This window comes from Molothrus ater, chromosome 15 (genome assembly GCF_012460135.2).
Source record: "Molothrus ater isolate BHLD 08-10-18 breed brown headed cowbird chromosome 15, BPBGC_Mater_1.1, whole genome shotgun sequence".
NCBI classification, from domain to species: domain Eukaryota; kingdom Metazoa; phylum Chordata; class Aves; order Passeriformes; family Icteridae; genus Molothrus; species Molothrus ater.
This window is the reverse complement of record NC_050492.2, coordinates 16,546,578-16,559,871: the sequence shown is the minus strand read 5'-3', so window position 1 is coordinate 16,559,871 and position 13,294 is coordinate 16,546,578. Positions and strand designations below refer to the sequence as shown.

The window sequence follows — 13,294 nt, the reverse complement described above, 5'->3', positions numbered from 1 at the left end:
CTGCAGCTGGGGTTTGCCCTTCAAAATCTTATGTACAAAACCCATGGCCCACTGGAACTTCTTTTTGCCAGATGGAGGGTGAAAATCATCAGCTTTTCCCAGAGCAGGGTCGACATTGGTGAGGAGAGGAGGAGCAAAGTGGCTGAGCCAGCAGCCCCAGGCTGTGGTGAAGGTCCTTGCTCTGAGCAAACATCTGTCCCAGTTGCTGGGGTCCCTCCATCAGCCCCATCTGGTGCTGGCTGAGCCCTTCTGGAGGAGGGATCTGCTCTGCAGAGGCCCTGCTGAGGGAGGGAGGGAGGGAGGGCAGCTCAGGAGATGCTGCCCATCTGGAGGGGGGTGATGCTCTGCAGAGCTCTCACCCTGGCCTGGTGGAGGTGGCCCAGCAGAGCTCAGAGTTCATTATATTATATTAGTATATAATTATATATGTGTATATATATATATATATATATATATATATATTTATATTTATATATGTATATATATATAAAATTATAATTAATATATGTAATATATGTGATATATTATTATAATATATACAATTATAATTATATATTATATATAATTATATATTAATCTAATTATATATATGATTATATAACTATACATATAGTTATATATAACTAATATAATATATATATAAATATACTGAACTATATAATATAACTATGTATATATAACTATATAATAATATAATATAACTATATATATAATATATAGTTATATATATAAAGTATATATAATATAAGTTATATATATATTATATATATGTAATAAGTTATATATATATATAATATAATATGACTATATATATAATATAGTATAACTATAAATATACTGAACTAATATAATATAAATATATATTATATTAGTTCAGTATATTATATCAGCCTTCTGAGAACATGGAGTCAGATTCATTCCTTCCAGCCACGGAGGACCCCAGAAAATACCACACCTGAGTGTGCTGGCATTGAGGGATGCTCCTCTGCTCCTCCCCAGGGACAGCTGGAGTTGGATCTGCAGGGTTTGGGTGTCCCTGAGTGTGCTGGCATTGAGGGATGCTCCTCTGCTCCTCCCCAGGGACATCTGGAGCTGCATTTGCAGGGTTTGGGTGTCCCTGAGTGTGCTGGCATTGAGGGATGCTCCTCTGCTGCCTCCCCAGGGACAGCTGGAGCTGCATTTGCAGGGTTTGGGTGCCCCTGAGTGTGTTGGCATTGAGGGATGCTCCTCTGCTCCTCCCCAGGGAGGTCACTCCTGTCCCTGTGAGCACCAGAAATGGCATCACTGAATCACAGAGCCTCCTGAGCTGGGAAGGACACACAAACCCCAGCTCCTGGCCCTGCACAGGACAGCCTCAAGAACCCATCACGTGTCTGAGAGTGTCCAGGCACTCCTTGAACTCTGGTGCTACCCAAACCAGCAGCTCAGAGCAGTGGGTGGGGAGAACCCTGCTGAGCATTTCAGTCCTGTTCCTTTGGGAAGTGCTGCGTGTCCCTGGGGATGTCTGGGGGGCTGCACTGCACCCCCACAGCAGGGACCATTCCCTGGGCCCCCTTTCCCTGGCCTGCTGGGCTTCTTGCCTGTGCTGAGCCCAGCTCCCTCCTCTCACAGGAGCATGTCTGCCTCCCCAAATTGTCAGGGAATTTGAGGTTCTGACCCCATCCCAAGCATTTCTGGCTCCTCCTCCTCATCCTCTCCCCCACTGTCCCTGTGAGCATTCCCAGGAGGGAGCAAGGAGCCAGCAGCTCCAAGAGGTGGAAATCCTGCTGCAAGTGCTGCCTCAGGGAATAAATCACCTTTACAAGCTGCTTTCCATCATCCCCTGCTGCTCTGACACAGGGACAGCGGCTTTGCCATGTCCTGCTGGGTAACCTGGCCCTTCCTGCTGCTCAGGTGAGCATCCCTTGATCCCTGTCCTGTCTGACCCCCCTGTCCCTCCCTGCAGAGCTGGACAGGGGCCTGACTGAGCCCCAGATCCAGGTGATCTGCCGCCAGATGTTGGAAGCTCTGCACTACCTGCACAGCAAAAGGATCATCCACAGGGACCTGAAGGCTGGCAACGTGCTCCTCACCCAGGATGGGGACATCAAGCTGGGTGAGTCAGTCCCTGGCACCTCCCCAGGGACAGCTGGAGCTGCATCTGTAGGGTTTGAGTGTCCCTGAGTGTCACTGTCATATTTTCTGAAAAATTCCTTCACCAGGATTTCTTCTCCTGGGAAGCTGAGAAGCCTCAGAGAAAAAGGAAAACAATAATTACCTGCTTTGCTTCTCCTGTGTTTTGCTGCTCTCTGGAATGTGGTTTGGACATTTGTTTACCAACAGGTGGTTGTTGGATTGGTTTCCTGTGAGTTGTTTTGACTTCGTGACCAATCACAGCCAGCTGTGTTGGGACTCTGGCAGGAGTCATGAGTTTTTCACTATTATCTTCCAGCCTTCTGTCTGTATCCTTTCTCTATTCTTTAGTATAGTTTAGTATAGCATATATGATAAATAATATAATATAATATAATATAATATAATATAATATAATATAATATAATATAATATAATATAATATAATATAATATAATATAATATAATATAATATAATATAATATAATATATTTTTAATATACCATACCATAACAGCCTTCTAAGAACGTGGAGTCAGATTCATTCCTTCCTGCCATGGGGGACCCCAGAAAATACCACACCTGAGTGTGCTGGCATTGAGGGATGCTCCTCTGCTGCCTCCCCAGGGACAGCTGGAGCTGCATTTGCAGGGTTTGGGTGTCCCTGAGTGTGTTGGCATTGAGGGATGCTCCTCTGCACAAGGAGGGGAAGGTTTTATTCCATGGAAAGGCAAATGGAGCTGCAGCCCCCCGGGCACAGCCAGCTCAGGCCCCCTGATGCATTTCTCCTCCCCGGGTTTATTTAATCCCTCTCTGAACCCGATTTCTGTGGGTTTTGGCCTGCTGAGCATCCTGAGCAGGGTTGCCAGCTGGCAGGGCTGGGAGCTGGAGCAATTCCTCTTATCTGCACAGCAGCTTTGGTGGTGACAGGGGCAGCCTTGCCAAAGGGTTCCTTTGCCAGCTCGCTCTGCTCTGGAGCTGAACTGGCACCCACCGAGCTGCTGGGGGAGGAGAGGCTGGATTTGTCTGCAGGACAGGCAGGGACACCCTGAGCTCAGGCTGGGGATGGGTGACAGCTCCTCCAGCTGCCCCCAGGGCTGTCCCAGAGAGCAAACCCACCTGGGCTGGGCTCTGGACCCCCTCCAGGTCTGACCAGTTCCATTTGGGCTGAGCTCAGATGGGACAAAATCAGGGAGAGGCATCTTGCAGTGGCTGGGAGAGAAGGAATGGAACAGCAGTTTGGGGTTTCTGCTCTAAAATCAGACTTTTTGCTAGGAAATAAATTCTGAAATCTGCTATGGAGGAATGTAACAGCACTTTGGTTTTCCTGCTCTAAAATCAGACTTTTTGCTATGAAATAATAATGAAATCTTCTATGGAGGAATGTAACAGCAATTTGGGTTTTCTGCTCTAAAATCAGGCTTTTTGCTAGGAAATAATAATGAAATCTGCTATGGAGGAATGTAACAGCAATTTGGGTTTTCTGCTCTAAAATCAGGCTTTTTGCTAGGAAATAATAATGAAATCAGCCATGGAGCTGCTTTTTTTTGCAGCAAAGAGCTCCGTTTCCTCACAGACGTGTAAGGTTTGGCAGGAGGGGGTTGTTGTGCCTGTTTTATAGCACATGGGAGATGAAAACCCTGGGGGTCATGTAGCCCAAACCAAGTTGAATTCCTGATGCTCGGCTCAGAGGACACAGCCCCGTGACATCAGTGTGTGGTGTTTGCTTTCCAGTCTGTGTCTCAGCCAAGTGTGCTAACTCAGAAGGGTTTTTCAGCTTTCCTCCAGCCTCTAATGTTACTGCTCTTTGCAGCTGACTTTGGGGTGTCTGCCAAGAACGTGAAAACCCTGCAGAAGCGAGATTCCTTCATTGGGACCCCGTACTGGTGAGTCCCCCGCTCCTGAAGGGCTTCACTCCTGAACACCAGGTTTGCTCTGAAGCTTTGGGGTGTGCTGGGCCACGCTGCCTTAGGGTGGGAGGATCTGCATGAGGATTCTTGGCCATTTTCTTGCACACTTCAAGGTTTTTCCTTGCCTGAGCAGAGCTGCGAGCAGCCCGTGTGCCGCAGAGGGGTCGCAGTGCTCCAGGCTTGCAGCGAGGGTCACACGAGGGTGCTCCCCCCATCCCGGGGCTGAGATGGGCTTTGAAGCCACTCCAAGCACATGGGGACGAGTCCCTGCCCCAGAAGCACAACCTCTAAATCGCCCCAGCTTGCTGGAGGAGTGGAATTGCGGGCATTGATTGATGCTCTGAGGCAACATCCGTGCCAGATGTCAACGGCCTGGGGGTTTTCTGGGGAGCAGGGAGGGGGCTGCACCCCGTGGAAAAGATGCTGCTGCTTCTGAAACCCGGAGCTGGGGGGAACAGCTGTGTTTCCTGCAGCTCTGGGGGTTATTTGTGGGTTATTTCATTGCTGCTGCCAGGCCTCACCCCGGCCCCGCTCTGCCCCTCGCAGGATGGCCCCGGAGGTGGTGATGTGTGAGACCATGAAGGACACTCCCTACGACTACAAGGCTGACATCTGGTCCCTGGGCATCACCCTGATCGAGATGGCCCAGATTGAGCCCCCCCACCACGAGCTGAACCCCATGAGGGTCCTGCTGAAGATCGCCAAGTCCGACCCGCCCACACTCAGCTGCCCCTCCAAATGGTGAGGGGGAGCCCAGGGAGCACCTCCCAGCTCACACAGCGGGAAAAACCAGTTGGCTTTAGCAGTTTTCTTTCATTTGGGTCGGGGTTTTGCTGTGTTCCAGCTCCAGCTGTGCGCAGGGGGCTGGGGAGGCAGTGCTGGCTGAGGGCAGGATGCTCACACTGTGCTCACAGTGTCCAGGCAGCACAGGGAGAGCTGCTGCTCACCCACAGACCCCCCAGAACCAGGGGTGACCCCTTGGCTGTTCTCAAACCAACCCGTGTGTATGAAAGGCAGATTTTTCTCTAAAGCTGGAGATGGCCAAGAGCTCCAGCATTGCTTTCCCTGAAGTCTGGAAAGCCATTTCTTCACGTAAAAGAAAAATAGACAGTTAATGTAAAGTAAACAAGCCACTAATTTTCATTTATTTATTTATTTATTTATTTATTTATTTATTTAATTAATTAACTTATTTCTAAATCATAAAAGCTGCTGCAGGTGAGCCAGCAGCGAATGACTGGCAGAGCCCTGGAGTCACAGCAGTCACAGGGATTGTCACAGGCAGCAGCCAGGCTGGGAGCTGCCTCTGGAGCTGCCCACAAGTGACATCAAGGCCACGCTCTGCAGCTCAGAGCTGCACTGTGCAGGCTGAGGGTGCCCTCCTATGGGGTTCCTGCTCCTTCACAGCCACCCTTGCCCACTGGGGCTCTGGGGATGGCTCCTTGTCCCCAAGCAGCTGCTGCTGCCACGGGCTCCCTTGGGGGACAGCTGCTGTGTCCTGCCCTGCCTCTGCCCATGCCTGGCGCACAGGGGTATGGGCTCAGTCCCCACCATCTGCTGCCAGCACAGGAAAAGGCAAAACCTGGTCCCTGACCCGGCCCTGTTACTGCTTCTCATGCAAACAGGGTTTCCCATGGGAGCAAAATGCTGATTATGGCCAGTTGCAAGCTGGGGCAGAACCTGCTGAGGGATCAAGCTGATCCCTCTGCTATTTGAGGCCTTTCCTGTGCTGAGTTTCTCACCACCAGCTGTGTTTTAAGGTCCCTGGAGTTCAGAGATTTCCTGAAGAAGGCGCTGGACAAGAACCCAGAGACCCGGCCCAGTGCTGCCCAGCTGCTGGAGGTAGGGACCAGACCAGTGATCCCAGACTGGATTCAGATTATTTCTGTCTTCTTTAGAAAGTTCATAGCACTTTTCCATCACTAAAACTGTCCAAAAAGCATCAGCAATGTTTTTCCCTTTGGAGCAACCTGCAGAGCCCCTGTGGACACCATCTGGAACAGAAGCAGCTCCTGAAAACACCCCTGTGGCAGCCAGCTTGGGCTGTGCCTGGTTAGCCCTGACTGAAATTCAATTCCTTTCCTCCTGTCCCTTCCCAAAATCACAGCAAAAACTGGAAGCTGCTGTGAGCAGTGTGATCTCAGTGCTGTGAGCACTGAGTGATGATCCCAGTGCTGTGAGCAGTGTGATGTCAGTGCTGTGGGCAGAGTGATCCCAGTGCTGTGAGCAGTGATCCCAGTGTTGTGAGCAGTGATCCCACTGCTGTGAGCAGAGTGATCCCAGTGCTGTGAGCAGTGATCCCACTGCTGTGAGCAGTGATCCCAGTGCTGTGAGCAGTGATCCCAGTGCTGTGAGCAGTGATCCCACTGCTGTGAGCAGTGATCCCAGTGCTGTGAGCACTGAGTGATCCCAGTGCTGTGAGGAGTGATCCCAGTGCTGTGAGCAGAGTGATCCCAGTGTTGTGAGCAGAGTGATCCCAGTGCTGTGAGCACTGAGTGATGATCCCAGTGCTGTGAGCACTGAGTGATCCCAGTGCTGTGAGGAGTGATCCCAGTGCTGTGAGCAGAGTGATCCCAGTGCTGTGAGCAGTGATCCCAGTGCTGTGAGCACTGAGTGATCCCAGTGCTGTGAGCAGAGTGATCCCAGTGTTGTGAGCACTGAGTGATTCCAGTCCCATTCCAATTTAACCTTCCCCAGGCTCTCTTTGCTCCCAGGGATCCTGCCCTGCTCACGGTGACATTCTGTGGGCAGATGTCCCTTGTCTAAATCCCACTGCTGTTTTTTGTGGGGGGACCTGCTGCCATAAAGCAGCTTTGGGGAGCATCTGAGGTTCAGTGTGCCCTGACGCTCAGCCAACTTCTCTCCTGTGAATTCCTCTGCGGGTAAATCCCAGTGACACTGCAAGGAACCGCTCCCTCACGTCTCTGAAAGCCCAAAGCCCTCCTTGGGCTCACAGGGTGTGACTTTGGCCACCTGACATTTTCCCTGTGCTTGGTTTTCAGCATCCCTTTGTCAGCAAGGTCACCAGCAACAGGGCCCTGCGGGAGCTGGTGGCCGAGGCCAAGGCTGAGGTGATGGAGGAGATCGAGGACAGTCGGGATGAAGCAGAGGAGGATGACTCCTCAGAGTCTGCCTCGGTGAGCAGCTGCACCACTGTGGCTGTGCTGGGGGAAAGAACCTGGAGATTTTTGCAGCTTCCAAAAACTGGTTTGGGTCACGTCAGGTGGAGGGGAAGTGGTTGATCAGCCAGGGAGGGGCTGGGTTTTGGTGGCTGCCAAGGGCATGGAGAAATAATGGGATGGTCCAGTGCCCACTCACAGGAGGGGCTCATGAAAAGTGGTTAAAAAACAAAAGGAAAAGGGAAAAAAAAAGGGGGAAGTAAGCCCTGCTGCAGGCTGGAGAAACTGGAAGGGAAGCAAAGCCAGCAGCACGTGGAGGGATCACCAGCCCAAGGAGGGAGCTGGGCAGATCTGCCCCTGGGCTGGGCTCTTTGCAGGGGACACCTCAGGGCTGCTTGGGGACGTGTCTCAACCTCCCTCCTCTGTCACAAAGGAAAGTGGCTCCTCCACAGTGGAGTTAGCCATGGGAAAAGGAGTTTGGTGTGCAAATTCCTCATCTGCCTCTTAAAGATGTGCAGGTTCTGGGGCTTTTTCATTGCTCCTCTTCCTTCCCCCCAGGATCCTTGGGGCCACAAACCTGAGGAAGGATGGAAGCATCCCAGGGCAGATGTCCTGAAAGGGACATTCCCTGCCAGTTCAGTTCAGGGTTACCTTGCTGTGCCTTGTAGTCCTTGCAGTTGTGTTGAGTGGTGGTGCCAAAGCCAACATCTGCCCTTGCCTATCCTTACAGCCCCCTGGGAAGCACAAGAGGGACCCCTCTGAGGTGAGCCAGCTGAGCTTTGATGGGGAGAAACCTCCAGACTCATCCTTGCCCAAAGCCCTGAACGGCTCCATGGGGACTGGCAAGGACACCACAGAGGGCCAGAGCCACAAAGCCTCAGACAAAGGGGTGAGCAGTGACGGTGACAAACCGGAGAGCAACCACTCCACAAAACCCAGCTCGGCCTCCTCGGCCACCCAGGACAAGCCGGACATCATCCTGCAGCCAGGACATTTGGGAAACTCAACGGAGGGGAACAAGGAGCCCAGGCCAGGCAGGGAGGAGAGGAAGAGCCTTGAGGAGAGGAAGAACCTTGAGGAGAGGAAGAGCCTTGAGGAGAGGAAGAGCATTGGGGAGGGGAAGAACGAGGATAGGAAGAGCCTTGGAGAGAGGAAGAGCCTTGGAGAGAGGAAGAGCATGGGGGAGAGGAAGAGCATGGTGGAGCGACCAGAGAGTGTTTTCCTGGAGAACTTCAGTGAGGAGAAGCTGGCCAATGGAAGCCTGGAGCCCCTGGGGCCATTCCCCCGCTCCAAGAGGGACTCAGACTCCGGCAGCACTTCGGCCTCCGAGAGCATGGACCTCACCATCTCCTTGTCTGCTGACCTGTCCCTCAACAGGGAGAGTGGCTCCATCTCCCTCAAGGTGAGAGCGGTGCCAGAGGGTGCTGGAGAAGGTGCAGGAGGGAGGAACCCTTCCCCAGGGAAAGCTTCCCAGGGTTTGTTTTGCATGCTGCCTGTCCCAGCTGAGCTCAGGCCAGCACAGCGTTCACAGCTGGGTGCAGCTGTGCCAGGGGGATGTGGCATGTCCTCAGGTGAAGGAGGAGCTCTTGGTGGAGCTGCTGAAGGTTCATGTGTCCTCTTCTGTGCCAGGCCACCGAAACCTAGGGGAAGTCTGATGTCTTGTGCCTATTTTGTGTGCAGTAACCACACCATGGCCCTGACTTGTCCTTGCTCAAGGGTGAAACCCCAAATGGGGCTTCCTAAAGTTTATCCATAGTCCATCACTCTGCTACTCTTCCTCAGCACTCCTGATCCCAGGGAAAAGCTCATCTGGGCTTGTGCCTCTCAGTTTTCCCAACCTGCCCTGCATCTGGCCTGGTTTGTGTCAGCAGGGACTGCACAAAGACCTCCCAGGCTTCTTGGCTTTTGCTAAAGCTTCCTAGAGCCTGGGAATGCCTGGCCTGGAGCTGCCCAGGTCAGCAGGGCTTCGAGGAAGAGGCAAAATAACTGGAATGGTATTTGCTGATCTCCAGGAGAAGAAATGCTGTGACTTGAGGGGGCAGAGGGATGTGTTGCACAAGATCTTTGTCACACTGCCCGCATGAGTGAGAGGTTCCCGGCACAGAAACGTGCCTGAAAACCTTTCTTGGCAAAACCTTCCCCACCTCCTGCTGGGAGCTGGAGAGCCAACATCCCCCAGAGCAGCCTGCAATCCCTAATGATTGGAAATGTGATGCTCTTGCACAGGAATTTCCTCCTCCTCCTCCTCCTCCTCCTCCTCCTTTCCAGGACACCTGGAATCCTTGAGGAGGAGGAGTACGATGCCACACAGAGATTTGCTCTCTGAGTTGGTCCTTGAGAAGGGGAAAGGAGTTTTTTTTTTGGTTTTTCAGGGAGTAAGCCATGTGAGGAAGGTGAGGAAGGGTCTCTGGGAGGCGGGTCAGGTTTCTTCAGGGTGGAAGTGCTGCTGCTCCATGCTTTGGTAGCCAGGCTGCATCTCCAAATTCACTGATGGCTTGTGCTCTGTGTGGCTTCCTTCTGTATGCTTCTCATGAATAGCAGGGCACTAAAATTGCTCTGGGGGCCCCAGTGCAGCTCTTGCAGCCCTGGGGAGCTGCTTCAGGGCCCCTCCTCTGCCCCCTGCCACCCCAGGACTCCCGGCTGCAGAAGAAGACCCTGAAACGCACCCGCAAGTTCGTGGTGGACGGGGTGGAGGTGAGCGTCACCACCTCCAAGATCATCAGCGAGGACGAGAAGAAGGATGAAGAAATGAGGTTCCTCAGGCAAGTGGGGCGCTGGGAAGGAGGAAAAGCAGGGTTTTCCTCTCTGTGAGCTAATCCAGGGGTGACCTAAAATCCTCTTGGTTGTCTTGGTCCCGCTTGGGCAGGGGAAGGAGGGATTCAGCTCAAGATGCAGCAAGGCTGTGGCAAGGGGAGGTTTGTTGTGGCTGGCTCTGTCCTCTGGGGATGACTGAACGTGTCCCCAGGGCTGCAGATGCCTGGCTCAGTGGAAATTAGCTGGGAAATCTTCTCAAGATGTTCCTCTCCCTTTTGTTCTCAAATCTCCTCAGACTTCATTAACAGAATGGCCAAGGGAGTTGTAAACTCCTGGAGCATTATTTAATATTCATGGGTGTATCCTCCCTGCTTGATGACTCCTTTGCAGATCTTGCAGCTTTCAAACCTCCCTGACTTATCCTCAGAAAGAGGAGCTGCTGTTTCTAGCACTGAAATGAAAAGGCCCTTAAAATAATTAAAATACAAATTGTTTCATTTGATGCCCAATTCCAGGCTCCCTTGTGCTGCTCTCGGGGGCTCCCTGAGAGGATAATTTATCCTAAACACTGTGTCCCTGTGGCTGCCTTATTCCTCAGCCCCAGTATCAGATTTATGTAAAAGCTCATTAGCAGAACTCATTTACTGGTGAGCTGGATGAGGGGAGGGATGGGTCAGAATTTGGGAAAAAATGCCCTTTTTGCCACCCAGGTGTGAATAAGAATGGATAGAGAGCACAGAGGCCAGGCCAGAGCAGTCCAGCTTGGTGTAAGCATTCAAAAACACATAATCACATCAGTGATTATATGTGGTGCTTTTTATTTAAGAGCTCTGGGAATTGGGGTAGTTTCCACCCAAATCTGATGCCGACCATACATTCGAGGTGAACGTGTTTTATACTCTATCATTACATAACTTTCATGTTAATTATTAAACTTATATTGTTCTATTGTATACACAGATTTCAGCTAACATAGCTTCTCATGGTTCCCCCCTTAAATTTCTAACATGGTTTCTCATGATTCTTCTTATGATTATACAATAATTATATTTAGTTGCTAAACAATCATCACATCTAACAATTATATCATTTATCATACTGCTTACGCAGGTGCAGTGATCTGAGAAAACACAAAGCCCAACATTTTCAAAGTCTGTCTTTAACATTTTCCAGGGCTCCACTATCACTGGGACTTGAGGAGCAGTGAGCACTAACCCAGCTGGCACAATGGGTATTTGGGTATTTGGGCTGCTGGGGGACACCAGTGCCAGCAGAACCCCCTCAGGAGCCTTGCCAGGGCTCGTTTGGGAAGCTGTGAATGCTAAAGGGCCTTACCTGTGGGAGCAGGTGGTTTTCCAGCAGTTCCCATGAGCAGCATCCTGCTCCCTGCAGTGTCCCAGAGCCTGGAGCACATCAGGCAGCTGGGATGTCCCTCCTGCCCACAGGGTGCTGTGGGCTGCAGCTTCCACTCGCTGCTGAAACACTCTGCCTGTGGATGTGCCCATCCCTGCCCTCTGAGCTTGCCTGACCCTGCACCTCTGTGCCCCCCTGCCCACCCTGCCCCTCTGCAGGCGCCAGGAGCTGCGGGAGCTGCGTCTGCTGCAGAAGGAGGAGCACAGGAACCAGGCCCAGCTGAACAGCAAGCACCAGCTGCAGCAGGAGCAGATGCTGCGGCGCTTCGAGCAGGAGATGATGGTAGGAGGGCAGGGAAAACCCTGGGAATCAGCTGGGAGCCCAACTCAGGGATGCTCTCCGGGTTGCAACAGCCCTGGGCATCACAGGAACCCCTTTGGGCTTTGAAGCATGGATGGAGGATGGAGGTTTTGTGGGCATTAAGCACCCTGGGAAGGTGTGCTTTTCCTGGCAGGGTGTAGCAGGGAAAGGGTTGTTCTGGACTTTCTCTCTTTAATGATCTTTTCTTTGATGTCTGTTCATGGATACTGTGAGAAACACTTTATGTTTACAGTGCTGTTGTAATTCACAGGAAAAAAAACCCCTTTAAATAAGAAAGCAGCATGGCCTGAGTGTGACAGCAGGAAATCTGGCAAGGCTTGGAGTGTAAATTGAATAAACTGGCCTCACACATTTGGTCCCTTCTGTTGAAGTAAAATAATATTGTAGCTAATCACACAATGGTGTGGGTTGGAAGGGACCTTAAAGATCTTCTCCTTCCATGGCACGGGGGCAGTGCTGGAGCACAGAGCTCCAAACATTGTGAGGTGTTGGTTGGAAGTTTCCCTCGTCTGTAAAGAGGCTCAATGTGCTCCAAACGTTGCAAGGCATTGGTTGGAAGGTTCCCTCCTCTGTGAAGAGGCTCAATGTTGGAGCACAGAGCTCCAAACTTCGTGAGGTGTTGGTTGGAAGTTTCCCTCCTCTCTAAAGAGGCTCAACCCAAGCAAGAACAACCCCCTGTCCCCCACCTTTTATTTTTTCCTCTTTTCACTTTCCTTTTTAAACTTTCGGAACGCATCGAAGCGAGAACCCTAACCCTAACCCTCTTTCCTGGGCAGGCAAAGAAGAAGTTCTACGACACGGAGCTGGAGAACCTGGAGAGGCAGCAGAAGCAGCAGATCGAGAGGATGGAGCAGGAGCACGGGCTGCGGCGGCGCGAGGAGGCCAAGCGCATCCGCCTGGAGCAGGAGCGCGACCACGCGCGCTTCCTGGAGCAGCTCAAGCAGATGAAGAAGGAGGTGAAAGTTTGGGAATGGGAGGGAGGGAAGGTGATGTCCTGCACCTCTTTCTTCCTGGGAAGTTCAGCATTTCTCATGGCAGGACTTGAGAGGGAAGTGTTTTATGGGGAAAGTCTTGATTTTGGGTGGTTCCTGAGGTGCTTTTGGGTGGTTCCTGAGGTGCTTTTGGGTGATTCCTGAGGTTTTTTTAGGTGATTCCTGAGGTTTTTTTGGGGTGATTCCTGAGGGGCTCTTGGGTGATTCCTGAGGGGCTCTTGGGTGATTCCTGAGGTGGTTTTGGGTGATTCCTGAGGTGGTTTTGGGTGATTCCTGAGGTTTTTTTTGGGTGATTTCTGAGGGGTTTTTTGGGTGATTCCTGAGGTGCTCTTGGGTGATTCCTGAGGTGGTTTTGGGTGGTTCCTGTTCCTGCTCTGCCTGGAGCAGGAGCGCGACCACGCGCGCTTCCTAGAGCAGCTCAAGCAGATGAAGAAGGAGGTGAAAGTTTGGGGATGGGAGGGAGGGAAGGTGATGTCCTGCACCTCTTTCTTCCTGGGAAGTTCAGCATTTCTCGTGGCAGGACTTGAGAGGGAAGCAGTTGGTGTTTTATGGGGAAAGTCTTGATTTTGGGTGGTTCTTGAGGTGGTTTTTGGGTGATTCTTGAGAGCCTTTTGGATGATTCCTGAGGTGTTTTTGGGTGGTTCCTGAGGTGCTTTTGGGTAGTTCCTGAGGTT

At 51.6% G+C, this 13,294-nt stretch overlaps 1 protein-coding gene across 1 annotated transcript in view; it reads left to right on the top strand.

Annotated features, from left to right (window-relative positions):
• STK10 (serine/threonine kinase 10) overlaps positions 1–13,294 on the top strand; it is a 44,839-nt gene that overhangs the window by 26,511 nt on the left and 5,034 nt on the right. The window contains exons 4-12 of the mRNA XM_036392012.2: positions 1,946–2,095; positions 3,925–3,997; positions 4,568–4,762; positions 5,782–5,863; positions 7,024–7,158; positions 7,871–8,542; positions 9,772–9,902; positions 11,466–11,589; positions 12,405–12,584. Coding sequence (XP_036247905.1) covers positions 1,946–2,095; positions 3,925–3,997; positions 4,568–4,762; positions 5,782–5,863; positions 7,024–7,158; positions 7,871–8,542; positions 9,772–9,902; positions 11,466–11,589; positions 12,405–12,584 — 1,742 coding nt within the window. The remainder of the gene's footprint in view (positions 1–1,945; positions 2,096–3,924; positions 3,998–4,567; positions 4,763–5,781; positions 5,864–7,023; positions 7,159–7,870; positions 8,543–9,771; positions 9,903–11,465; positions 11,590–12,404; positions 12,585–13,294) is intronic.